Source organism: Sinocyclocheilus anshuiensis, unplaced genomic scaffold (assembly GCF_001515605.1).
Source record: "Sinocyclocheilus anshuiensis isolate Anshui unplaced genomic scaffold, SAMN03320099.WGS_v1.1 scaffold91, whole genome shotgun sequence".
NCBI lineage: Eukaryota > Metazoa > Chordata > Actinopteri > Cypriniformes > Cyprinidae > Sinocyclocheilus > Sinocyclocheilus anshuiensis.
In genome coordinates, this window is record NW_015552636.1 from 1810885 (window position 1) to 1836279 (window position 25395).

The 25395-nt window shown below is 36.0% G+C and overlaps 3 protein-coding genes across 5 annotated transcripts in view; 1 reads left to right on the top strand and 2 right to left on the bottom strand.

The window, feature by feature from the left end:
- On the top strand, nt 1-7202 carry LOC107666694 (myosin regulatory light polypeptide 9-like). Its single transcript, XM_016458114.1, has 4 exons — nt 1-143; nt 4514-4715; nt 4805-4966; nt 5998-7202. The coding sequence occupies exons 2-4, from the start codon at nt 4532-4534 to the stop codon at nt 6171-6173; spliced, it is 522 nt and encodes a 173-aa protein (XP_016313600.1). The 5' UTR covers nt 1-143; nt 4514-4531; the 3' UTR covers nt 6174-7202.
- LOC107666693 (homeobox protein TGIF2-like) lies at nt 6499-16284 on the bottom strand. 3 transcript variants are annotated; one of them, XR_001631710.1, is made up of 5 exons: nt 16200-16284; nt 16005-16031; nt 13589-13851; nt 6839-9976; nt 6499-6768 (listed from the first exon to the last, which is right to left on the bottom strand). XR_001631710.1 is itself a non-coding variant. In XM_016458113.1 (3 exons), the coding sequence occupies exons 1-3, from the start codon at nt 16021-16023 to the stop codon at nt 9134-9136; spliced, it is 1125 nt and encodes a 374-aa protein (XP_016313599.1). In that variant the 5' UTR covers nt 16024-16284; the 3' UTR covers nt 6499-9133. The 3 variants fall into 3 exon arrangements, 1 of the variants encoding a protein (XP_016313599.1); XR_001631709.1 differs by having other exon boundaries at nt 16005-16119; nt 16200-16224; XM_016458113.1 differs by having other exon boundaries at nt 6499-9976; nt 16005-16284.
- Nucleotides 16285-20227: 3943 nt separating this feature from the next.
- Nucleotides 20228-25395, bottom strand: part of LOC107666670 (disks large-associated protein 4-like) — a 39093-nt gene continuing 33925 nt past the window's right edge. The window contains exons 13-15 of the mRNA XM_016458089.1: nt 25168-25296; nt 23478-23633; nt 20228-21349 (exon numbers count right to left, since the gene is read on the bottom strand). Coding sequence (XP_016313575.1) covers nt 21131-21349; nt 23478-23633; nt 25168-25296 — 504 coding nt within the window. The 3' untranslated portion in view covers nt 20228-21130. The remainder of the gene's footprint in view (nt 21350-23477; nt 23634-25167; nt 25297-25395) is intronic.

Genomic DNA, 25395 nt, shown 5'->3' on the forward strand with positions numbered 1-25395 from the left:
GCTGAGAGTGAAATGGGAGGGACACATTTCTCAAGCTGATGCTCTGGAGAAACTTTAGTGTCCCGAAAGTGTAGCAGACAGTCTGACTTTCCAGCACAGAGACACAGTCCAGTGGACAGCACAATCCATCAGCTGCAGCAGAGGTGAGTTATGATGTCTCCTCGTGCTCTGGTTTGGTTTTATGTGCTATAAAGTCTTATAAAGGCTTTCCACAGAAGCTTTGTGTGAATATGGGACACTGAGGAAAGATCTGGATGGAGCTGGTGACGCATGTTGCAGTTACGGAGCTAAAACTGATCCAGGATCATCGCTCATAATGCCGAGAAAAGGATCTGATGGACATGTTCAATGCATTTCAATTAGGAGTGTGTCCTCCTGAGGATACATATCATGAAAGAAACTCTTGAGTTTCTTTGCATGTAGTTTGGCCATAATTGCTTCATCTGGAAACGAGCACTTGGCTTTTTTGTGTGCCGTTGAGGTCAAAAGTCAGAGGTGAGACCCGTGACGTAACCACTGGCTGGAGAACACAACCTGAAACAGTAGAAGCAACTCATTAATCATCAGAAATCAAGAGAGCAATTATAGGGATAGAGTGACTTTGTTTTAGATTTGTCATTCAGAGGAGGTGAAACTTTACTGTTGTTAAACATCACTGCAGTTTTAGTGAAGCAAAATTACTAGATAGTTTGCTAATGTCTCTCTGAAAAGAGTCATTGAGGAATTCTGTGTGTTTGCCGAACCAATTTCAGAGGCAACAAACAAATGAGGGAGAACGTGATAGTGTTTGGTCGTTTATGGATATCCATAAGTGCTAAAGTTAGAGTACATTAGGATGTCCACTTAAAGTTCATTTGCATATTTTAACCACCTTTTTGAAATGTTGGTTTGCGTTATTTAAAAAGGATGGGAGTTTTAGAGAGACTCAAACCAATTAAAACAGCAGAATTCATCAAATCCATAGATAATACTTACTGATGATGACTGTGCTCCTGTTTTACCGCCATAATGATGTAATTTCCTGTAAACGAGAACAGAAAAACAGGATAGAAAGTGACATTGATGACAAAGAAAAACAAACGTGTATCAACAAATATTTAAACCCAAGTTTAACCCAAATAAATTTCAAGAATGTTGTTTTATTTTTAACAAAAAAATTGATCAACAATTGAAATGATATTTAAACGTTTAACCCATTCAAATAAATGTCATAAATATTGTAGTTTCCACCGAAGTTATATATATATATATATTGTTATCCAATATATTATGACGTACATAAATGAGTGCATGGAAATGTTCTGCTGGATGATGAGAATCTGATGTCCTTCAGGCGGTCGGTCCATCTGTTTCTAAATTCCTACATTTAATCCTGTGGTGGAGCTGGACATTGTGATCTGGTGATGTGCAAAATAAGCAGTTAGTTACTCTGTTACATAAATACTGGTCCTGCTTCATACTCACGAAACACACAGCACAATAATAATGCAGTCAGAGAGTTTAAAATACAGCATTATACTCCAAAATGAGGAAGCAATTGTAGGATATACATACGATTTTATCCATATTCATAATAGACAGTTTAGTGCTGCATAGGCTTCTTGTTCAGTGAAAGATTAATGTGATATAAAGACACTGACCAGGACGTTTGCATACGGACCAGGACGGCATTTGCTTACTTTATTGAGCAGATATTGAGAAACTATGAATACAAGAGCAATAAAAACACAGATATGAAAATGACTGTAGCTAACTGTGGTCATCTAGATGAACTGAATAACATTAATTACACATTCATAATGAATGACGTATTCATAAATGTTTAATGTGTTTTGAAACAGATGGTTGTGAAATGTGTTGTTCACATCGGGCTCAGAAACAGAAACATCATCTCTGATGCTCATGACTTTATTGGCCTTCAGTGAATCTGCTCTGTTTACAGATATAAAATGTTTTCTAGCTCAAAGCTGACTAATATCCTTAAATCACCATCACTTTGGAGTTAATGAAAAAAGAGTGACTGCTAACTAAATTCTTAGTCGTAAGAGGCACATCTTAAATAAGTGACTTTCGGTCGGTCTATAAATCCTTGGAATCAAAGCCTCATTACAGTCCTGCTCTCAGCCACGTTTGGTTTCTCTGAGAGCTGGACATATACTGTGAGTCTGAGCAACTGGACCAGTGTTATTACAGGATGATTAATATTTTGAATAAAAATGTCATTTTAATTTTAGACAAGGTTTTAGTCATTTTGTTGTTTTTGTCAATTTATGAATTAATTGTTATTTTAATTTATTTAATTTTTTTGGAGAGTCGGACATATAAATATGTCTTATGTGAGCATACTATAAGTCTGTGCATTTGGACAAGTGTTATTATAGGTTTGATTACTGTTTTGAAGTTTTTATTTTAATATTTTGTTTTCATTTTAATTATAAAGTTTTAGTAATTTTGTTGTTTTTGTCTTCTTTTTTTGTCAACCTTTTATTAAGTTTTATTTCAGTTTTAGGTTGAGTTATTTTACTACATCAAGTTAACCTAAATGGAAATAAGAAAACTTGCCTTGGCAGCTAGCTTTTACATTTATGTCAGTTAACAACGTTTTTAATAATTTTAGTTTCTGAACTCTGTCAGTGGTTATTATGCATGCTCGCACTAAACTAATTATTTTTTTTTTTTACTATAAAGCACACTGAAATCCGGTTCTGAAAGAACATACGAATCTGTGGTTCACTGATTTAACATGAATGCATTTTTACAGATGAATAATGCTGACTCCACACAACTTTTTTGTTTGGCTGGTCATATATCAGACACACGCTTTCCTGTAATGACAGCTGTTGGTTGACGCCCAAATAAAGTCATTCACGTAGAAGCACAGAGACACAAAGAGAGAATGTTAGGTTGATGACAAAGACATCCATATAGCTGATGGTTTATATACTCCATCTAATAATCAGTTAACAACGTTTTTAATCATTTTAGTTTCTGAACTCTGTCAGTGGTTATTATGCATGCTCGCACTAAACTAATGATTTTTTTTTTTTACTATAAAGCACACTGAAATCCGGTTCTGAAAGAACATACGAATCTGTGGTTCACTGATTTAACATGAATGCATTTTTACAGATGAATAATGCTGACTCCACACAACTTTTTTGTTTGGCTGGACGGTCATATATCAGACACACGCTTTCCTGTAATGACAGCTGTTGGTTGACGCCCAAATAAAGTCATTCACGTAGAAGCACAGAGACACAAAGAGAGAATGTTAGGTTGATGACAAAGACATCCATATAGCTGATGGTTTATATACTCCATCTAATAACAACAACAACAACACAATGCACATGACAATAAAAACGACACAAGTTATGAAAGAAGTAAAAGTAAACGTGTCATGCAGTACACACACATTAACTCACACACATCATTAGCTGAGGAATCTTCCAGTCATGTGACAGTGTTTGAGTCATTTAGGATGTCACCCTACGAGATCTAGTCATTTTACATGAGGACATCAAGTTCATTTTCATATTTGAACCATATCTTCAAATGTTGATTTGTGGGACTAAGTGTCTTTAACTATTAAGTACTTACATTTAAATTAATCATTTGATTAATAAGTGTGCATAAGAAGTATGCACACTTCTTATGTGCATACATACACTTACATTTGAAAATACCGTCTTGTAATTACGTCTATAATTACACTGTTGACCCTATACCTTTACCCCTTAAACCTAAACATAGCACCAAATCTGCCCCTAACCTTACCCGTATCCCACCTCGATAGCAGCAAAAGTGTTTTTTTTTTAATTCGACATGAACACAATAGGCACATTGTACCTAACAATTAATTCTTTTATTATTTTTTTTTAAAACATATAAACACCTAAAATAAAGTGGGACCAATTTGTGTATTTTAATCAAACAGGATGAACCTACACAAAAAAACATTACAGAAATCATCGATAACATTCCCATTAAGCTATGAAAATGTTAATTCTGAATGTTTCACGAACATTCAAAATGTCCAGTTTTTAAAAAAATTAATATCAACATTAAGGGAATATCCCATTTTATTATTTATTTTTATCATTATGGGAACATTACTATTTAATGTTCTCTTGAGCATTCAGAAACAAATAACTAGTAGCATTTTAAAAAATGTTAAACTAAAAGAAAAACAAATTCCATAAACAATGTATAAATGTTTTGCTGTTAATGTTTTGAGAACATTATTAAAGATCAGGTAACTCTTAATAACTACTCTACTTCACAAGACAAGTAAAAGGCTTAAAAGAATCATGAGAGTGTATTACTGATGGATTTTAAAGCTTGAACATATCTTGAGCTTGTGTTAAAAACAAACCTTTTTTCAGGCAAAACATTTGTGAACTCCTTTTAAGGTCTTGGCCTACAAAAGTACACCATCCCCAGTCTTAATCAATGCACATCTACTGTGGACCCTGTTATTGCAGAAGCATTAATCAACATCTGCTCTTTCCAGACCTGAAACACCGTCATCATGTCCAGCAAGCGAGCGAAGGGAAAGACCACTAAGAAGAGGCCACAGAGAGCCACTTCAAACGTGTTTGCCATGTTTGACCAATCACAGATCCAGGAGTTCAAGGAGGCCTTCAACATGATCGACCAGAACCGAGATGGATTCATCGATAAAGAGGATCTCCATGACATGCTGGCCTCTTTGGGTGAGTCTGACGGAGAGGAACCGACATAATAACAGTCTTCTATATCAAATACTGACCTCTGCTTCGGTGTGTGTGTTACCTGTGCTCAGGGAAGAACCCGTCTGAAGATTACCTGGAGGGCATGATGAGTGAAGCTCCAGGGCCCATCAACTTCACCATGTTCCTCACTATGTTTGGAGAACGGCTCAACGGAACCGACCCGGAGGACGTCATCAGGAACGCTTTCGCCTGCTTCGACGAGGAAGGATCCGGTAAAACAAAAACTGCCTCAATATCAAGAGTCTGACCATCACAGAAAGTAGTATGAAGGCCCAAACCTGCAAAAGTAAAAATAAATAAATACATGTAATAATAGAAAAATAAATAAAACAAATACCATTTATTTATTGTTTGTTTGTTAATTTTTGATTTATTTTCTGTATTTAACTATTTTTTTTATTTATTTGTCATATTTATTTGTGTTCATTTTCAATAGTTATTTTTTTCCACATGCATTTCTTTCCATATTTATTAATACATGCATTTATTTTTAATTTCTGCTGTTCTGGGCCTCCATAATAGAGGGGTGACATATGGGAAATTTTTATTTGATAAATAAATATAGAAATACATACATATAAAAATAACACAGCCCATAAACACAAATAAAAATGTAAAAAGTTACAATAATAATAAATACAGAAAAGAATAAAATGAAAAGGTAATACAAATATAAATTCAGGACTAATAAGAAATAACCCTTTAATTACATATTCTAGATGCTTATACACTCTTAAAAATAAAGGTTCTTTATTAGCAACAATGGAACCTTTACCATCCATGGAAACTTTTCATTCCACAAAAGGTTCTTTAGATTATTAAAATGTTCTTCACACAAGAGAAAATGGTTCTTTTAAGAACTGTTCACTAAAATGTTCTTTGGGGAACCAAAACTGGTTCTTCTATGACATCACTGTGAAAACCCACTTTTGGAACCTTTATTTTTAAGAGTGTATAGTATAAGACTTAAAGGGATAGTTCACCTTCCGTTGCTGGTCCCCATTGACTTCCATAGTATGGAAAAAACACTATGCAAGTCAATGGGGACCAACTGAAGGTGAACTATCCCTTTAAGCTACATCAGTACTATATATAGGTTATACATTAGAATTTTAGAACTTTATTTAGCAAATAAAAGATATGGAAATGATTCTCTCAAAATTCAGAAATTATGCCCCAATATTCAGAGGCAGTTCACATCTCATACCTCTTGATCTACGCATTAAACAAATCGTCTGCACAGGTTTAATTCATGAAGACCACCTGCGAGAGCTGCTGACCACCATGGGAGATCGTTTCACAGATGAAGATGTGGACGAGCTCTTCAGAGAGGCTCCCATTGACAAAAAGGGCAACTTTAACTACGGCGAATTCACCCGGATTCTCAAACACGGGGCCAAAGATAAAGACGACATGTAGACGATCAGAGAGCATCAGCCGCAGCTGCACAGCGCATTACAAACACATGATCAGCATCTAGAAGTCAAAGAAAAACACATTTCGGGTCACAAATATTCCATGGTCTATAAAAGAAGTATTTTTTTTCTCTAAATGCATTCGATACAACCAGGTTGCATTGCTAACAATCTGTGCAGTGTGTATTTTGTGTTTTTATGGGGGACTACAGTATAAAGCAATGTACTCTGCAGCTGCGGCTGGACGTCTTTGAGTTCGGAATCTGTGCACCTCAGAAATGAAACTATTACATTGGAAATGCCATAAACCTGTAGAAAAGGTTATTTTAACGTGTGTATTTAAAAGGATTATCAGTATCTCCCCCTCACTGAGCAATATTATCAGATATCAAAAACATTATGGGTATTTTGAAGTCATTAATGGAAGTACAGAACGACAGATTCCTTAAGGTCACCTTCATTTTTCAAACTGATATTCTCCTGATAACCGAGACGCAGACTTTAGGATGTGTTGATTTTTTTGGTGGTACTGCTACTTGTATTTTCCCATTAAACCCTGTGAATATCTGGCTTATAAAATGTGTATTTACATGTGGCAGCTCTCAGACACCGAGTCATCCATCATATGAACATGACTCATTTTATACTGAAATAAAGATGGCCTCGAACTATACAGTGAATTCTCAAAATAATTTCTGTGCATGCATAAGTCAACAGTACTCATTTCTGGACATTTGCTCTGTAAAATAAAGCAATTTCCATTACTTCACAACATTACTACAAATCTATGAAAAACGAAGCTTTATTTCTCTGTAATGCTTGTACAAAAGGACATCAAATAAAATCTTAAGGCAGATATTGCACAGACTAGTCCAAAGGTTTTCTAAGGAAGCAGGTAAGGCACAGATGCCAGCTTTACTGTCCTCAGTTATACACACACACACGATCATATTAAACAAAATCCATGTATTTGGTCGTACAGGAGAGAGCTACGCATATTTGATGTATACACAATAAAAGCAGGTCTATGCCAGACAAAAACTTGAATGATATTTACATGTTTCACATTGTCATCTAGAAAAACCTTTTTGCAATAAGAACATCAATAATACAGTTCCCGGAATATTAATATTGGTCTTTCTGAAGAGGTGAAAAATAGAGTATATTATATGAAAAATATATAGTTACTTCCAGTACCTATCACTGCTCCAGTAACCCAACGATCACAGTGGTTTTGAAATGTTAGTTAATTAGATCTGTAATACAGTTTGTGATGCTACAATATGACAGTCGGTTTCTCATAATCAGCTCAAACACGGCTTCAAAAAAAAAAAAAAGATGCACCTTATAGAATAGAATTAAAAACTCCCTTTGTGATGTCAGAGAAGGAAATGAGAATGACTCAAACCCAAGAAGGAAAGGTCAAATGAAAACAAACCTGAGATGTACTGAAAAACAACAAGAAACATGTACAGTACTCCAGAACATGAACTCTAACCTTTGCACTGACCTCAAATGAGAACTTACCTAAGCAAACTAATCCGAATTTATGGCATGTTTGTGAGAAAATCAATTGAAATAACATGAACCGCTTTATAAAAATATTAAAAGGTTATATAAAGATGAATCTGACTATCTGTACATGTTCTCAGTTTCATTGAAACTACAAGCATAAAATCATAATGCATCTAGGATCTCTAGTGTCCAAAAAGAGAAAGAGTCTGAGGGAATAGCTCATGGAAAGAATTTTCGGTTTCTAAATAATATTTGTTAGTTCTCTAGATACATTCACAGATTATGAGAGAGAAAGAAGCACTTCAGTTCATCTCAGAGAGGTACGAACACACTTTAAATTCATCTTGGAAATACACAAAACTCCTTTAGCGTAAAAAAACAAACAAAAACACTTTCAGTCTTCCCAATAAATTCGCTCATACTCACTAACACATCCATATGATGTCTCCCTCTACACGGTGATATGTAAAACACAATTATTAATGCTGATCATCTACATCACCCAACAATACTGTCAGAACAATAATCATTTCAGCAAAAATAAAGCTACAGCCCTACGATCACGTTACATGAGAAGTGAAGAATATCAATGCCGGCTCCGTCTTTGAGACGACCTCCCTCCCGCATCTCAGACAGACACGAGACGTGAGGGATGATCTCTGCAGTACCGATCCGTTTCCTGACAGACGCATGTCACGGCACACGAGAGAGCACTCGGACCTTACTCTGAGACCAGACAGACGGTCCTGGCATAACGACGAGACTATAAAGTGCAGGAAATATGACAAATTACAAACACTACTGGGAAAGACTTTCAAAGCTGAGGTTGTAGAACTTTTGAGGCTTTCAGTCAAATTCGGAGCAAAGTATTAAATCCAAGAGAGCATTTTTGGTTGCTAATCTCGGATCATTTTTTAACAATGCATGCTGGTCTTTGCATTCACAGATCTCAAATAAGTAAAGCATGCTATATGACTCATTTACGTCGAACCCTAGTGGATATACTGATGCAAACAGGCAAGAGCAACTATATGTGGAGCTTCTTTATCGAAAACAACGCAAGGCCACTTCAATTACAAACGTTTAAGTGAAAATCTCTTGGCTGTAAACCCGAGTTGCACAGGCTTGGAGTTTGCACATGGAAATACTTCCGCCTGAAAGGACCTCCACCTGGTCTCGAAGATCCCAGAGTCTGAAATGCTGGATTATTTTTCGAAGAGCATTTTATGCATGCCCATAAACTTCATGTAGTTACAAAGGTAAAAGGTTCAAAACGTTTTTAAAATGTCTTAAAAAATACATTGTGGTGTAGAGAATCTTCACTCCTGAATCCCCTGAAGTGACATCCATGACAACCATTTGGGGAGGCAGGTTTACATCTGCTCAAGAGTTTTCCAAGAAAAATAAGCAAACAAAAGGAGTCTAAAGTGAGTTGGTCTGCTGGACCATTTAGTTAACCGCTTCCGTGACTGTATTATGCGTGTACTGTGAAACCCATGTGTGCGATACCACATTCGCAGGAGGACCGGGTTGTCGGACGCTCCACATCCCAGAAGACGCAAAGCTTCCAGATTCCGCATTGGTGCTTAGATCGACGGGAAGGCCTGGAAAAGCATGGCTCATGACGGGAACCGACACTGGCAATACTGCATTCTCCATCAAGCTCGGTGCAGCATCGGATTCGTCCCTTGAAGGCGCCTCCGAATTGCCATTCTGGACGGTCGCTCTTGAACTTTCGTTTGTAGGTCCGTTTGGTTGCTGCTGCATCGTTTGTTCTTTCTGCTGACTGATTTCTTGCTCGGCCGCTCGCTGCAGGGCCGCGTCCACCAGAAGCTTCAGATCGCTGAAATCTTGAGGGCAAAGCTCCGGTGGGGTAGGCGGAGGCGTGTTGAACAGGACCCCAGTCGGGCTCACCGCTCCCAGGGTTGGGACAGAGGTAGAAGCAAGCGGGATGGTCGTTAGGTACTGGTCTCCAGTTAGGCCTTCCCGTCTCAGCAGACCTCGAGTGTCCAGCTGCATCAGAGCCTGAATGCCATCTTGGTTTCCTGATGATGGCAAGCAACCGGCTCCAGCCAAAATTGCCGTCGCAGTGTTACCCAGCAGCCTCAAGTCCAATGTGGGGGCGGGGCAGATGACAGAGGGGCGGGTCGAAGAGGCGGGGCATTTCGGGGAGGCGGATTTGTCTGGTTTGCTAGTGCGCCGTGACATTGTAAACTGAGTGGGGTCTTTGCCGTCTTTCCTGAGCAGGTCCGGCAGGAGCCTCCGGCGGGCATTTATGAACCAATTACAGATCTACAAAAAAGATTAAAGACTTTAGATGCCATGGGACTCATCAAATTATATAAAGCTTACCCAGATACATACAGTATACTAGAGCAAATCTCAACTGCTTGCTTGCTTGTATTGTCACAAAATGTTATCAAGCAGCTCTTTATATAAAGTCTGTATACAAGTATGTCCTACTTGATCCACATACATACAGTATACTTATGTACAGTGATACATACTAAATTATATGCAATATAGCAAATAGTAAAACTGCTTGATTGCTTGCATCATCACAAAATGTAAACTATATTATCGCCCAGCACTAATCTGCTGAATGTGACTATAAGGCATGACGATATTAAGATATTACAAACATTAACATCATGATTTTCTGTCAAGCTACAAAACAATGTGTATTGTGAAAAGCACTATACAAATAAATGTGACTTTACTAAATGCTTAAGTTTAGTTAGTATTTAACCCTGGGTTTCCACATTTTCTGACTAATGATTTTCATGGTTTTTCTAGTCATTTGTGTGACTGGTTAAGGGATTTAACCCCTTACCTCACCGTCCTGCTAAGTTTACTTCAATATATTACAATTAAATCCTGATCTAATCATGACAAACTATATATCGTTGGAAAGGTCTAAGACTCCTAAATAGATATTTTACCACTGTTTGTTGTTAGAAATTATGTAGGAGCAGTAATAGATTAATTTATGACAAGAGTGCACCTCAAAACATATACACCATAACAGGAGCTCTGACCTTTGTCACAAAAATTCTATTCGTTTCCTTTTTTTCCCCATCACGTGTTTTAGTAATCATCATAAATTGTATATCGTTTGAAAGCTTAAAACCTCAAAATTCATCCTCTGAAAACCGTTTTGAAATCGGACATTGCGTTACCATGGAAATGGTACTTTAAAATCTTTTAGCAGGCCCCTCCCCCTTAGTGCGGGGTGTCATATTACAAAATGTATTACGGTGTTTTGGAATCAAAACTTTCTAGAATCTTGACAAAATACATATCGTCGGAAAGGTCTGAGTCTCAAGATTCCATATTTGGTGGTATGTTGTTTGTGACAGAAAAATGCATAAAAAAATTAAATGGAGTTTGGGTGTCACCCGGTGGCCAATTTTTGTATAACACCTAAACAAAATTGCATAGTAACCTCAATTTTTTTTTAATATCAACTTCAAATTTGGAACACAACTTATTTAGACATATGGATTTAATTTTATGCCAAATTTGGATTAAACAATGTTTTTTAAAATATTTATTTTATATAAAATAAAAATAGTACAGTACATTTTCTTTACAGTAAATTTTTCCCTTTCATTTTTTGAAATGAGAGACCAACCTTAGGTCTGTATTCAAAAGCGTTCATGAATTATAATAATTATAATTCATGACAGTTAAGAGGTAAAAAAAAAAAAAAAAACATTTTTATAAAAGAATCATACTGACAAAACCTGTCATTCCTAGCCCAAAAAAAATATTAAAAAAACCTCCGAACTAACTAGAAATATATTTTATTAATTCCCCAGATTTTTCCAGGGATGGAAAACCCACTTGAAATTTCCTGATATTTCCAAATGTTCCAGGATTGTTAGAGGAGCAAAGAGAAAAAGCATTATCAAATGCTTTACAAATTTTAATTACAGAAACTGATAGACTGTTTCATAATATAAAAAATTTACTTGCAATTTAGACATGCTTAATGCCATTAATTTAACATTAAAGAAAAGTGCAATTTAAAGGAGGTATTGCATTGGAGATAATGTCCTTACTATTTCTTGATACAGGAACAAAAGAACAACAAAAAAGAACATGCATTTTTTTAATCCTAAATTGGCGCCCCCTGATGGTGCCGCAGTGAACTGCATGCTGTGTCAGACAGACAGCTGGCTCTAATGGAGACCAGAGGAAATATGCAGCTCAGGCCTCGCCGCACACATTCCTGCGCTCTGACAACACCGCAGCTCTCGGTCAAGGACAAAACACAGCGCAGACTGTGTGGGAAAGTCTTAGTCTTTGAAGATTACAGCCAAATGTAAAAACAGATCAAAGATATATAAAAATATATATATGATATTGGAAAAAGAACATTGGTTAAACTGAATTTGATGATTAACAAGACTTTCGACTCTGGTCCACTTTGTAGCTTAATCTGGAAAAAACATGCTCACTTAGACAAAAAGGACAACTGACATTCATAACCAAATTAACAGGCCTATGTACTATATTCTGAAACCATACAAAAGCTGTGAGGAACAGACCAAAATTTAAGACCAAGTTTACATTTCTGATACTTTTTTGGCACTTTTGCATTCTTTTGAGCTTGAAAAAGCTTCCGTTTCACTGTAATTGCATGGAAAATATTGTACTGATTTGAAATGAAGGACAATTTTCAAATTTAAGTCTAAATAAGTGCGGGAAAACTCTCATATGAGTTTGAAACAACATGGAGGCGAGTGAAGAACAATTTTTTAAAATTGAAGTCAAAGTAAGATTAAAATGTATGATAATTTTGCATTTTGAGCTTAAAAACTAAAGTTTCATTGTAAATGCATGGAAAATATTGCATGTTTGAAACTTTAAGGCAAGTAAATAATTTTTTTACATTTTTTATTTAGGTCTAAAGTTTAAGTTTGATACTTTTGTATCCAAACTTCAAGTTTTACCTTTATTGTAATTGCATGGAAAATGGGTCATACGAGTTTGAAACAACATGGAGGTGAGTAAAGGACTATTTTCAAATTTAAGTCTAAATAAGCTTAAAATATGATAATTCTGCCTTTAGAGCTGGAAAACGGCATGTTTCAAACCATTACAATATTTTCCATGCAGTTATGATGAAACTGAAGGCAAGTAAAAGAAAATGTTCACATTTAAGTCTAAGATTAAGTTTGATACTTCCATGGTAATTTTGTCATTTGAGCTTGAAAACTTCTGTTTCATTGCAATTGCATGGAAAATATCACACTGCTTTGAAACATGAAGGCAAGTAAAGGACATTTTGTTCAAATGTAGGTCTAATGTTCAATGCAGCACTGAATAATCCTGTGATGCCTCACCTGTGATACAGAGAGATGCAATTTTCAAAAAGTTTCATTGTAAATGCATGGAAAATATTGCATGTTTGAAACTTTAAGGCAAGTAAATAATTTTTTTACATTTTTTATTTAGGTCTAAAGTTTAAGTTTGATACTTTTGTATCCAAACTTCAAGTTTTACCTTTATTGTAATTGCATGGAAAATGGGTCATACGAGTTTGAAACAACATGGAGGTGAGTAAAGGACTATTTTCAAATTTAAGTCTAAATAAGCTTAAAATATGATAATTCTGCCTTTAGAGCTGGAAAACGGCATGTTTCAAACCATTACAATATTTTCCATGCAGTTATGATGAAACTGAAGGCAAGTAAAAGAAAATGTTCACATTTAAGTCTAAGATTAAGTTTGATACTTCCATGGTAATTTTGTCATTTGAGCTTGAAAACTTCTGTTTCATTGCAATTGCATGGAAAATATCACACTGCTTTGAAACATGAAGGCAAGTAAAGGACATTTTGTTCAAATGTAGGTCTAATGTTCAATGCAGCACTGAATAATCCTGTGATGCCTCACCTGTGATACAGAGAGATGCGTCTGTCCAGACAGGCTCAGCTTCTCCTGCTCTGATGGATAAGCGTTGAAGCGATGCTCGTACAGCCAGTCCCTCAGAACCTGAACGGATTCTTTGGGGAGGTTTCCGCGGCGGCGGCGTTTGGCGGCAGACCCGCTTCTTCTGCCGCTGGTGGACAGGTTGAGAGGGTAACTGTCGTCTTCACACGGGTCGCTGTCTGACATGGCAGAAAACTCAGTGTCTCCGTTCTGGTCCTCCTCAAAACCTGAGATGAAGACGACAACAGAACAGAACTATTGGTCTCAAAACAGCATACATGACAGAGGAATGAAAGTGATTTAGGTTAGGTCACAATTCACAAAAAGTTTAAAATGCCACAAATGTGTATAGCCTACCATGTATGCACATTTTTTGCATGCACAACTAGAGGATCTTCTAAATTTGGAAAAATGTAGTACAAGAAAACACACCACATGCAATGCTGTATCCTAACAATGCAATCCATTTCATCAATGCAATTGAAATAGAGAATCAGGTCTTATCTTACAACTGAATTGTCTCGGTCTGTCATTTAAAAGTGTCCCACAGATAAATCTGCTTGACTGCACTCCATTTACACATCAAAACACTATAGAGTCTGAACTGCTCCTCCATTCACACCTTCACTATTATTACAGTGTCTCCTCACCCCCATCCTGACGCTCACAAACCAGAGGGAAATGAAGCTTATCTAGTGCACTATTGAGCTTTACAGGTGGTCCAATCAAGCGTTTTAAACTTACAATGAACATTATCATGAAAGCACTAACTGCTGATTATTAAGATAATCATTATCACCAGTATAATTCATGCATTTGATTCTGAATACGACCATTAACATTATGTAACCATCGCTGAAGGGGAATATGCTTTTAAAACATTTACCTTTGAGGATCTGATCACATACTTACCTATTTATTACCACCAGATTGAAGGATTGCATAACATTTAAATAAAAAAAAAAAAATTTGAGGAGTGCATCATTTCAAGGCCCTTAAACCCAAAACTAAAGTCAATGCTTGTTTAGACGAGGCCAATAAACTCTGGACAAGCACATTAACTACTAAATTAGTTTAATGTTAAATTCAATTCTCAAACACACCAAAAGAGCTTTTAACTCATTGCACATAACAGTGTCACTCGGTATACCAGTTATTACAAATATTGTTAGCTGCATTACAGGATCTCCTCCAAACTATGTAAGAACCTGCATTTTTGACAGTGATAATACCAAGTTTCCATCTTTTTATTAAAGCAACAATCACAGTATTGGCCTAAACACCGCATTTCTGACAGAAACGCCAGACAGAGTGGTTCTGGGGAAAGCATGCGATAGCTAAACTCAGAGTGAATCAGACACACTCCAGCAGCTCAGAGATCCTTTCTCCTGCTGAAACCTGAAGCCTTAAAGAGCAGCGAAAAATGTGGGAGTTCCTGAGACCCACTTTAACAAAGCAGATTGTGTGTGTGTGTGTGTGTGTGTGTGTCCTCAGGACATTCACGCTCCAGTCTACAACTGTATCCCTGTTTCACGTATCATTTGTATCAGTTTTCTTCAATGTATGTGACAAATGAAAACTTGTGTTTCTTGAGGTAGTGGATCAATGATCTAACACAGAGCTGCATTACAGATGATTACATAAAACGAAAAGATGCAAAATGTAAAACTAATTAAAGTGGAATAAAATATGAGGGACATCTTCCATTCTGAATTTCATGTGATTTTTTTTTTCTCTATTAGCCTACACAACTGTTAGTTCATGCACATGTTTACCTAACATGACATCAGTGCAACAAAATGCCTGAATGAACTCCACATTCAAGACGTCACTCCCCCCTGGCTTATTTTCATATTGCATGCTGATCATGGAAACGCATAAAAAGTGTATTTGTAGCTCCAAACAAACACGAGGGCCACGTACAAACAAAAACTGGCAAACAATTGATTGAGAAACCTGCCCATCTTCAACGTCACTTACTGTAACGCTGATGATTAGAAAACGCGTACAGTTCAAACAAAATACAAGAGCGATCAAATAAAAGTCTGTTTGCAGACGCGAATAAACACACGGGGCCGCAGACGCGCGAAACAAACAAACGCGCGCTGACGTCATCAGATCACAATGATACAATGTAAGAAACGCGTGGACGTCACTAAAGCTGCGAAGATCCGAGGGCCCTTCAGAAATCAGTCTGAACGCGCAAGAAGCGAACGCGTGGATCAGCTGCTGTCCGAAAGGCCAGAATCAGAAGCACATCTGCGTCCCACGCGTTCAGACTTAAAATCACGCCACGCTCGCTCATAGACTGCGTGCAGATGGACAGCGTGCGATCTGACGCTAAACACCGTTCAAACGCGCAGCTGTCGGCGATTCTCACCTCTTTTGTTGGGCTTCATCCTGGATGCTGGAAGAAGAAGAAAAAAACACTCAAAATGTTGGAAGTTGCTGGTGTGCAGACGCGGGTCCTCGTCAAACGGAGAGTGTGTTACTCACTCACACAGTCAGATCAGAGAAGCTCCTGTAATCAGTGAATCTGCTCATTAGTCATTCGTGTTTCATGACATCCGTTTACCTGCAGCTCTGCTGCTCCAGCAAACTCTCTCTCTCCCTCCGTCCGTCCCTCAATGACAGGCTCTAGGTCCCTCCTCCACACTCCAGGGGCCAATAAGGGCCCCACATCTGTGTGTCATCACTCTTTCATTCAAAACTCACAATTCAAACACTTGTGAGAGTTTATTTTAAGAGCTACATTTTCCAGATTTTCATGTTTGGAAACTCCTTTCTATCTTCCAGACTTTTAAATAGACTAACTAATCTAATTTCGTACAGTACTAGAGTGACATTTCCAAAATAGAATCACATTTAAACTTTCCTTTTAATTTAATTTTTTATTTTATTTTATTTTGTATGAATTTCTCCTTCAATAATGTGTGCTATTATACGTGTGCTATTCTAACAACTATTTTTAGAAGCTGCTTTTCTTTTTAAATCATGTTTTGCATTTGATTATCTTCTTACCGCAATATCTGACTCTTTGTGCATTAGACACTTTATATGCACGTTTATTATTGTTTTAATTGATTTCATTTTTGCAAATGTTTCATAAAAAATATTGTCATAAAAATGAAAAATGTTTTTAATATAAATAAAATATAAATATTTTCTGACTATATTATATTTATAATATATAAAATAACTATAACTATATTTTATTACATATTTATACAATCTAAATCTATAATGTAATTTACAATTATTTTAAAATTCATTGTAATATTGTATATATATATATATAGGCTATATATAACATTTAAATAAAATATTAGTTTAGTCTATTTATAATATTTTGTTCTGTTTTTATCTTCCACCCATTTTTGGTTAGTATTATGTTAGATTTAAGAGAAAATGTAATTGTGATTAGCATTTATTATTTTGTTAAAATTATTTTATTTTATAATATTATAATAATCTTTCTATCTAATATCAATAAGCTGTGTAGCCTATACAAGGGAAACGTTCATATAGATGAGTTTCTGTTGGTGTGTTTGTGTGAGTGTTAATGTTAGTGTGAGTCGGAACTGATAGAACCTGTATATCTCACACCTGTTGAACCTAAAAGATCTAAAGTGCAAATATATTCATGTCATAATATGGACCATGACAGGACATGCAACATTATGTTTCTGAACAACAAAATGTTTCTTAATTACAAAGCGTAACTTTGCCAACATTGTCTGAACATTAAGGCCCATTGGAATAAAAAGCTCTTTTCATAAATGCAGTATTTGTAGGAAATGGTTCAGTGTTTGTTTGCATACAGATCAGATTTGTGATGTATTTTCTCAACGCCTGTGGCAAATCTCACTCTTTCATATGCAGGAATGTGCAGTTCACAGTCACAGAGAACAACAATTCCTCTAAACTCTGAAAAGAACTGCTCATATTTCACTTCTGCAGCTACAGCTTCCTAACCACCGAGTGTGTCACATTCTGACCTGAAATGTTCTTTGCAGATGGAGAAAAATGGGTTTCAAAAGACTGAGATCACATTGGAAATGTAGTTTTTTTTTTATTTTTATGAGGATATTATATATATATATATATATATAGGGTGCTGAGAAAGAATAAAGAGTCACAAACACATTTGAACTTAACTCGGATTTACTGTATTTCTTACTAAACAAAAGACCCTGACATACACAGCCTAAACTTCATATAGCATTAGACATATTGAACAAATCCTAGTCAGTAAAATATGTGCTTGTTTCATAAAATATTGATTATCAATCTTTATAATAATAATAATAATAATCTTAATTCTTGTCGCTACAAACTCTTGCATTTAGATGATTTATTGTTTGACGACCCCCAAAAACGAGTAAAACACAGCTGAAGAAAGAGAGAGCGTCCCGTCAGGTGGATGTGGAGATCAGAGAGGGTTCGACCGCTGTTGTGTTACTCCACTGCTCAGTCACTTAACAGGTGTATAAAAGAGTTTATCTAGTATCCAAGCAGCATGAACAGAGAGGCGCAGAACACACATCCCGGTGTTGCAAACGAGAGTTTCTCCGAAACGCATCTGCTGCTCCAGATCCAGGTGTGCGGAGGAGATGAACGGTGTCTCTGTGATCCACATCCTCAGAGAAGCCCACAAACATGTGATCATACAGCCGGACATGAATGATGTGAAAATCAGTTTCACAACACTGAGACACCAGACAGTGAAAAACACAGGTCGTCAGGTGAACAATTTAAAGACATTCAACTGATACAATGATGTTTTCATAGAAAAAGATTGAGGCAAAAAAAATAAATGATCATAACATGGTATCTATAGAGACAAATGCATATTTTTGCAAACATTGGTGTTGGTTGATTTGTCTGTATTTCTCAGTGTGCTTAAAACATTCGTGTCTGTTTCCATATGAGACGCTTCAGCACCCCTGAACAGAATTGATGCAACTTCTGATCAATATGTGATGATTCAAGACTCAAAATGATGCATTTGGTGAACAACTGCTCATGAAAATAAAATAAATAAAATAAAATATTGCATGTAAAGGGTACACACCTTTATGATTTTATATCATATATATGCTCGTTTTAACATTGTTTGTTTTTCTTTCTTTTTTTCAGATCCGTCACTTTAATGCATTTGGATGTTTACTTTAAAAATTCCCATTCTTTTCAATATTTGTTCATTACTCTAATGCCGTTTTACATTTTTCTTCCTACAAAATGACTGTAATTCATTAAAAAATTAATAAATAAAATTATTTTAAATTAAAGGTATTAACTATCATGACGTATAAACACCATGAAATATAGAATATATACAAATTATTTTTATTTAAATTCTATTTATACATCACGGTAGAATTTTTGTGCTTATCTCTGCAGATTTAATTGGGGAAATAGTACCAAAGGCTGGTAAAACATTAATAAATCAGGTTGGTGTTCGTGGTTCATCTGATCTGAGCCTTGAGTTACACAGGATATGAGTGTTCAAATACTCCTGCACATGCTCCGGATCCATTATTCTGGTTTATCTGTGGCTGTCAGACGTTTGCAGGGCTGAATATGAGAGGACTGCGAGACACTCAGCAGGCGTCAACGACTCGACAGACACCAAACGGAGCGAACGACTGAGAGGCTGCAAACTGAAGACATGCAATTCACACCATCAGCCGAATGACACACAATAGAGGCCAATCAGCGGCAGTTTGGGGACATTTGTCACTGAATGCAGAGCTGCAACAGTTCATGAGTTCATGACAATGCATGTGATGAAAAATCAAGTATAAAGTTAAAAAGTTTGGGGTCAGTAAGATTAAATTTTTTTTTTAATTTGTATTCATCAAGGATGCATTAAATTGATCAAAAGCGACAGTAAAGACATTTAGAATGTTACAAAAGATTTCTCTGTTAAATAAATGCTGTTCTTTTGAACTTTGTTCAACAAAGAATCCTGAAAAATAAAATGTATCAAGGTTTCCACCAAAATATTGGGCAGCACATTTGTTTTCAACATTGATGATAATCAGAAATGTTTCTTGAGCAGCAAAGCAGCATATTAGAATGATTTCTGAAGATCATGTGACACTGAAGAATGGAGGAATGATGCTGAAAATTCAGCTGCGCATCACAGAAATAAATTACAGTTTAACATTGATTCACTTAGAAAACAGCTATTTTAAAGTGTAATAATATTTCACAAAATTTTTTTTTTTTTTTTAAATCAAAATAAATGCAGCCTTGGTGAGGACAAGAGACTTTTAAAACATACAAAATCGAACCTACCCCAAACTTGTTAATGGTAGTGCATGGAAAGAGCAGTAAGAAACAAGCAGTAAGTTTGTATCAGACAAATCAGATTAAGTCACATGAAATATATAAAGGATGAAATTAATAAAACTGCATTAATATTAGAATATTTAAGATTTCTTAATTTGCAGTTTTATCAAATACTTTTAAAACAAACCTAACCACCTTCTTTGATTAAAAAAAACATTGCATAAAGATGTTTTCAGCCTTTTTCTAACAATTCCAAGTCCAAATCGAACCACATCAAATGTGCATTTGTAATTCTCTGTATTTGTGAAAATTCCCAGTAAAGACTTTCTCAAGAGTTTACAACATCCCTGATCAACAGTTACAGAAGAGTCTGCTTTATCTAGTCAAATCCGTCATATTCGATGCTATATTCAAACTAACAGGACATGATGAGGAGCGACAAGTTTTAACAGATCTGTGCAGCTTGAAAGAGAAACTGGACGATGAAAAGGAACGAAGAATCATATTTAGCTCTTTAAGTTTTATCCCACCGCCAAAGCGTCTACACTACGTGTTTTAGGGAGTGCTGATTAAATTGTGATATTATAATCTTTGATATTGCTACAAGGGTCGTAAAGTTACCCACAATAATGATCCACAGGCACTTCATTCAATAAAACATCAGGTTAGGTTGCTTTCCTTAAAGCAAAGCAGAAATAACAAGGACTATTAAGATTGTTTAAACTCATGAGAACTGGACAACCGTGAGACTTTAGGACCTGAGATGGAGATATACCACAACGCATGATTCGTAAACATCAAAACATGGGAAACGGAAGAGCGCCACCTGCCGCATCGATCCAAACTGTTAACAAAAGACGAAGAGCATCTCTGGTGAAGGAAGAGAGAAAGAAGAACAGGAACCGAAGCGTGTAACAGGAAGACGTGGATTCCACGCGAGCGGCGGGAGTGTTTCTACGATACAAGAGTTCTTATCCAGAACATTTGAAACAATCTAGGACAATAATAATAATCAATAGCAGTCCGATATGAATTATCATATCAATAATATTAATTGCAACTAATAAGATTTTTGTTGTGAGGTTTTCCTTGGCAGTCTGTTTGCACTGCGTGGTTTCCGTCCCCCTCTCTCACCTCGACGCCGTCAAAAGCAGCTTTTGGTGTTGTGTGTGACGCCGGAGCCCTTGAGCTTGTTTGGTGTGCGTCTCCTCAGAGCCGCGTCTGCGCCTCGGGCACGTAGATCTCGATGCTGTCGGCGCTCTCGGTGGCCGAGTTCTGCTTGACGGACTGAGCTCTCTTGGCCGCCATGAGCCGCTTGCGAGCCTCCTGTCTCTGTTTGTCCACCGAGTCGTTGCTCTTCTCTCGGCCCAGGGCGGGTTTACTCTTCCCAGGCTTCTTGGGCACCGGAGGAGCCTGTTTCTGGTTCTCCTGAACGCCACACAACCGGAAAGATCAGAGATGGAGAGACACAAACCATAAGAAACTGGCTCTTAATGCATTCATGTACTGGAGTCAGAGGTATAACGGTACACGTATTCGGTGTGAGTGTGATCATCCCTTCCTCTTTCCTACTAGTTTTAATGTGAAATAAACATGAATGAACATCTCATGCCTCGTGTAATGTGTAAAAGATGTGATTAGTAGTAGTAGTAGTAGTAGTATATTTTTATTTAATGCCATGTCAACATCTTAGGCTATTTTCATGGCAAAAACAATACAAGTATAACAAATACAATAAAAACCAGCAAACAAACAAACACAAGTTATATTACATTAACATTTGTGACCCTGGAGCACAAAAGCAGTCTTAAGTCGCTGAGATATATTTGTAGCAAAAGCCAAAAATACATTGTATGGGTCAAAATTATCGATTTTTCTTTTATGCCAAAAATCATTAGGATATTAAGTAAAGATCATGTTCCATGAAGATACTTATTAAATTCCCTTCTGTAAATATATCAAAACTTAATTTTTGATTAGTAATATGCATGGCTAAGAACTTCATTTGGACAACTTTAAAGACGATTTTCTCAATATTTTGATTTTTTTGCACCCTCAGATTCCAGATTTTCAAATAGTTGTATCTCAGCCAAATATTGTCCTATCCTAACAAACCATACATCAATGGAAAGCTGATTTATTCAGCTTTCATATGATGCATAAATCTCAATTTCGGAAAATTTACCCTTATGACTGCTTTTGTGGTCCAGGGTCACATATGATAAAAATTCTAAAACTTTTTCTGGCAAAATTATACTAAATAACTCTTTAAGTGAGTTCACTTCATAAAAGAGTTTTCTACATACATTAAAAGCTGGACAGTCCAATAAAATATGTTTGACATTTGACGTTTTACCTGTTAGCGATGTCTTAATTATTTAATGTAGGTTATATTTAAATAAATATTTTATGAAACAAGTTATGAGTGCAATTTACATGTTTGCATACAATTTTTTAATTTGAGTGTTGATTATTATAGTTAAAAATAAATCGTAATTAACTTTAAGTTTGGACTCTGTTGTTAACTGTAAGCCTAATGTAAAAGGGCTCCCTATAGTTTAGAGCAGAGGAAGTATTCAGAATAATTTTAGTAACGGAAATAAAGCTGAAATAAAATATTTCAAATATAAACATTAGATGCAAAAATTCAACTTAAACTTGGCAACTAACTGAAAATAAGTTATTAAAAGTATTAAAATTACTAGTAAAAAAACAAACAAAAAACTTTTATTCCGCAAGGATGCATTAAATTGACCAAAATAGACTGTAACAACATTTATAATGTTACAAAAAGAAATGCTGTTCTTTTGAACTTTCTATTCATCAAAGTATCCGGAAAAATAAAATGCATCACAGTTTCTGAGCAGTTTTCAACATTGACAAAAAAAACAACTATTATTAATAACTGAGTAGCAATAATAATTGACAATAATTACACAGCAAATGAGCATATTAGAATGATTTCTGCAGGGTCATGTGACACTGAAGACTGGAGGAATGATGCTGAATTACATTTGAAACATTACATTTGAAAATACATTACAGTAGAAAACCATTCTTTTAAATAGCAATAATATTCCACAATAATACTTCAATTATTGTTACTGCATTTTTAGTCAAATAAACGCAGCCTGGGTGAAGAGACATCCTTCAAAAACATGATTGCAAACTTTTGACTGTTAGTGTAAATTAAAGCTAAACAGAAATATATCTATATAAAAAAAAATGTCATAAGCACAGGACAAAATGACTAAAACTTAAACTAAAATAAAAATGCTACTGAAATGTAAGTTTAAGTTGACGTATTATAATAATTACTAAAACAAATTCAAATAAAAATGAATTTGAGCTAAATAGTAATAGAATCATATTAAAAACAAAACAAAATGTCTAAAACAACAAAATGACTAAAAACTGAAAATATAAAAATAAAAGCCAATTCCAAATACTATAAATAATACTTGAGTGTGAATGTGTGAATATATTTACAGTTTGCAAATGACAATGTATCATCTGCATGGTATTTATTTCTCTATGTCATTAGCTGTGTTTGTACCTGCTTCTCTGGCGAGTCTCCTTGCAGCTTCCAGTCGTTTGATTTGAGATGATAAAGCTCGTCAAACTTGAGGCTGATGTCTTCTATTGAGAGCTGAAGAAGATCCCAAAACCCAGCCAGATCTTGAGCCGTGGGTCTCGGGTTTGCGTTCACATTCTGAACAGACAGAGAAACAAAAATCTCTTTAATACGGAATAGCATTTCACACAAGTTTATATTCAGTTGTCCACAAGGGGGCGACACATCTCAAGATAAGTAGTTCTGTTGCTCATAAACATGCTGCTCTTGGCGTTTTCTGATTCTGAGAAGCTGATTTGAATAGTTATTTATTAGAATAAAATAGGGGCAATGCAAAAAAAAAATATATATATATATGATATGATTTTTCTTTTTTTATAAAAAACAAAACAAAAAAAACACTAGCTTTCTATTTTTTCTATTCTATCTACTTGTTTTTCTTTGTCTACCATACATAAATATAAGTGAATTGAATACGGATTACCATTATTGCGACTTTTGGCGCTGCACGGTTTTGCGCAGTGCTTTTGTAGTCATTTAGCATCCATTTTCTCAGCGATTTAATTTGATTTATAAAATGAGACAAAGCGCAGATCCAGATCGCTCCACAAATGTAAGCTCGTCTGTCCATGTAATTTTCAACTGATTTATGAATAAGAATGGGAAATGACCGCTCCACTTCACATTACTGTCCAATGAAATTTGAACTTCTTGTGCCAGATCATGATTGGCTAGTGTATTATATAGCTACATGACAAGTGGGCATTGATGAATTATGTAATATTCTAAAATAATTAAATCGACACACTAGCCTTGATTACTGATGAAAAAAAGTTTAAAATATTGTTTATTTTATTTTTTCCTTCCGGCGACCCACTCACTGAAAGAAGGTTTCTGAAAAGACTGTGGAGTCAAAACCAAAACGCACGCAACCATAGCAACGATTTTGAGCGATTAATTATTGTTACACATTGGCATGTTAATTATAATTAAAATGCATTTTGTTTTATTGACCACAATATCATTGCTATTTGTCTGAGGCGCACTTTTGAATAGTTTTGAAAAAGGGCAGGGGCTTGAGCCCCCAAAGCCCCCCCTTCTGCACGTGCCTGATAACTAATGCTGAACCTTAGTCAGAACAGATGCAGTATTTGAGTTGACGTACAAAAACAGACTGAAATACAGACTTTAAAGAGCCTCACAAGAGATATTTTGAGGAATGTGTGCAACTGAACAGCTGATGGTCCCTGTTGAGTTTCATAGAATTTTTCCCCCATTCTATACAAGTCTATGGGTTACAGCAACTGTTTGGTTACCAACATTCTTCAGAATGTCTTCTTTTATGTTCAACAGAAGAAAGAAACTCATACAGGTTTGGTGAGTAAATGATGACAGAAGTTTCATTTTTGGGAGAACTGTCCCTTTAATGAACACAAGCAGAATGAATTTGTGTAGAAATTGTTGCACTAAATTGAAGATAACAGTGGTTTTGCAAATAATATACACACATTTATTCTGCTCCTGATGTTAGATACTTCTGTCTCAGCAAATTAAACGCTGAGAATAAATCATTTTGTCCACTGGAAGCGTGTGATAAGACATACTCAGTGTTTCACTGACTGAATAAACAACACAGGAGCATTTTGAGCTTGAACTGCTGTGATTGACCTACCAGGTTTTGGTCACACAGGCCTCTGAACTGCTGGAACTTCTGGGACATGAGGAGCTGAGCGCAGCCCACCGCGCTACGGACCTTCCCCAAAACTACAGACAGAGAGACAGAGAGAGAGAGAGACACAGAGAGAGAGAGAGAGACAGAGAGAGAGATACAGAGAGAGGGAGAGGGAGAGAGAGGGAGAGAGGGAGAGAGAGAGAGAGAGAGAGGGAGAGAGAGAGGGAG

Coding starts and splice junctions, on each gene's coding strand:
- LOC107666693 (XM_016458113.1), bottom strand. Junction 9,977..13,588: donor CGCATCTCTCTGTATCACAG/GTGAGGCATCAC, acceptor TCTTTTTTGTAG/ATCTGTAATTGGTTCATAAA.
- LOC107666694 (XM_016458114.1), top strand. CDS start 4,532: ATGTCCAGCAAGCGAGCGAAGGGAAAGACCACTAAGAAGAGGCCACAG. Junction 4,716..4,804: donor TGACATGCTGGCCTCTTTGG/GTGAGTCTGACG, acceptor ACCTGTGCTCAG/GGAAGAACCCGTCTGAAGAT. Junction 4,967..5,997: donor CTTCGACGAGGAAGGATCCG/GTAAAACAAAAA, acceptor TCGTCTGCACAG/GTTTAATTCATGAAGACCAC.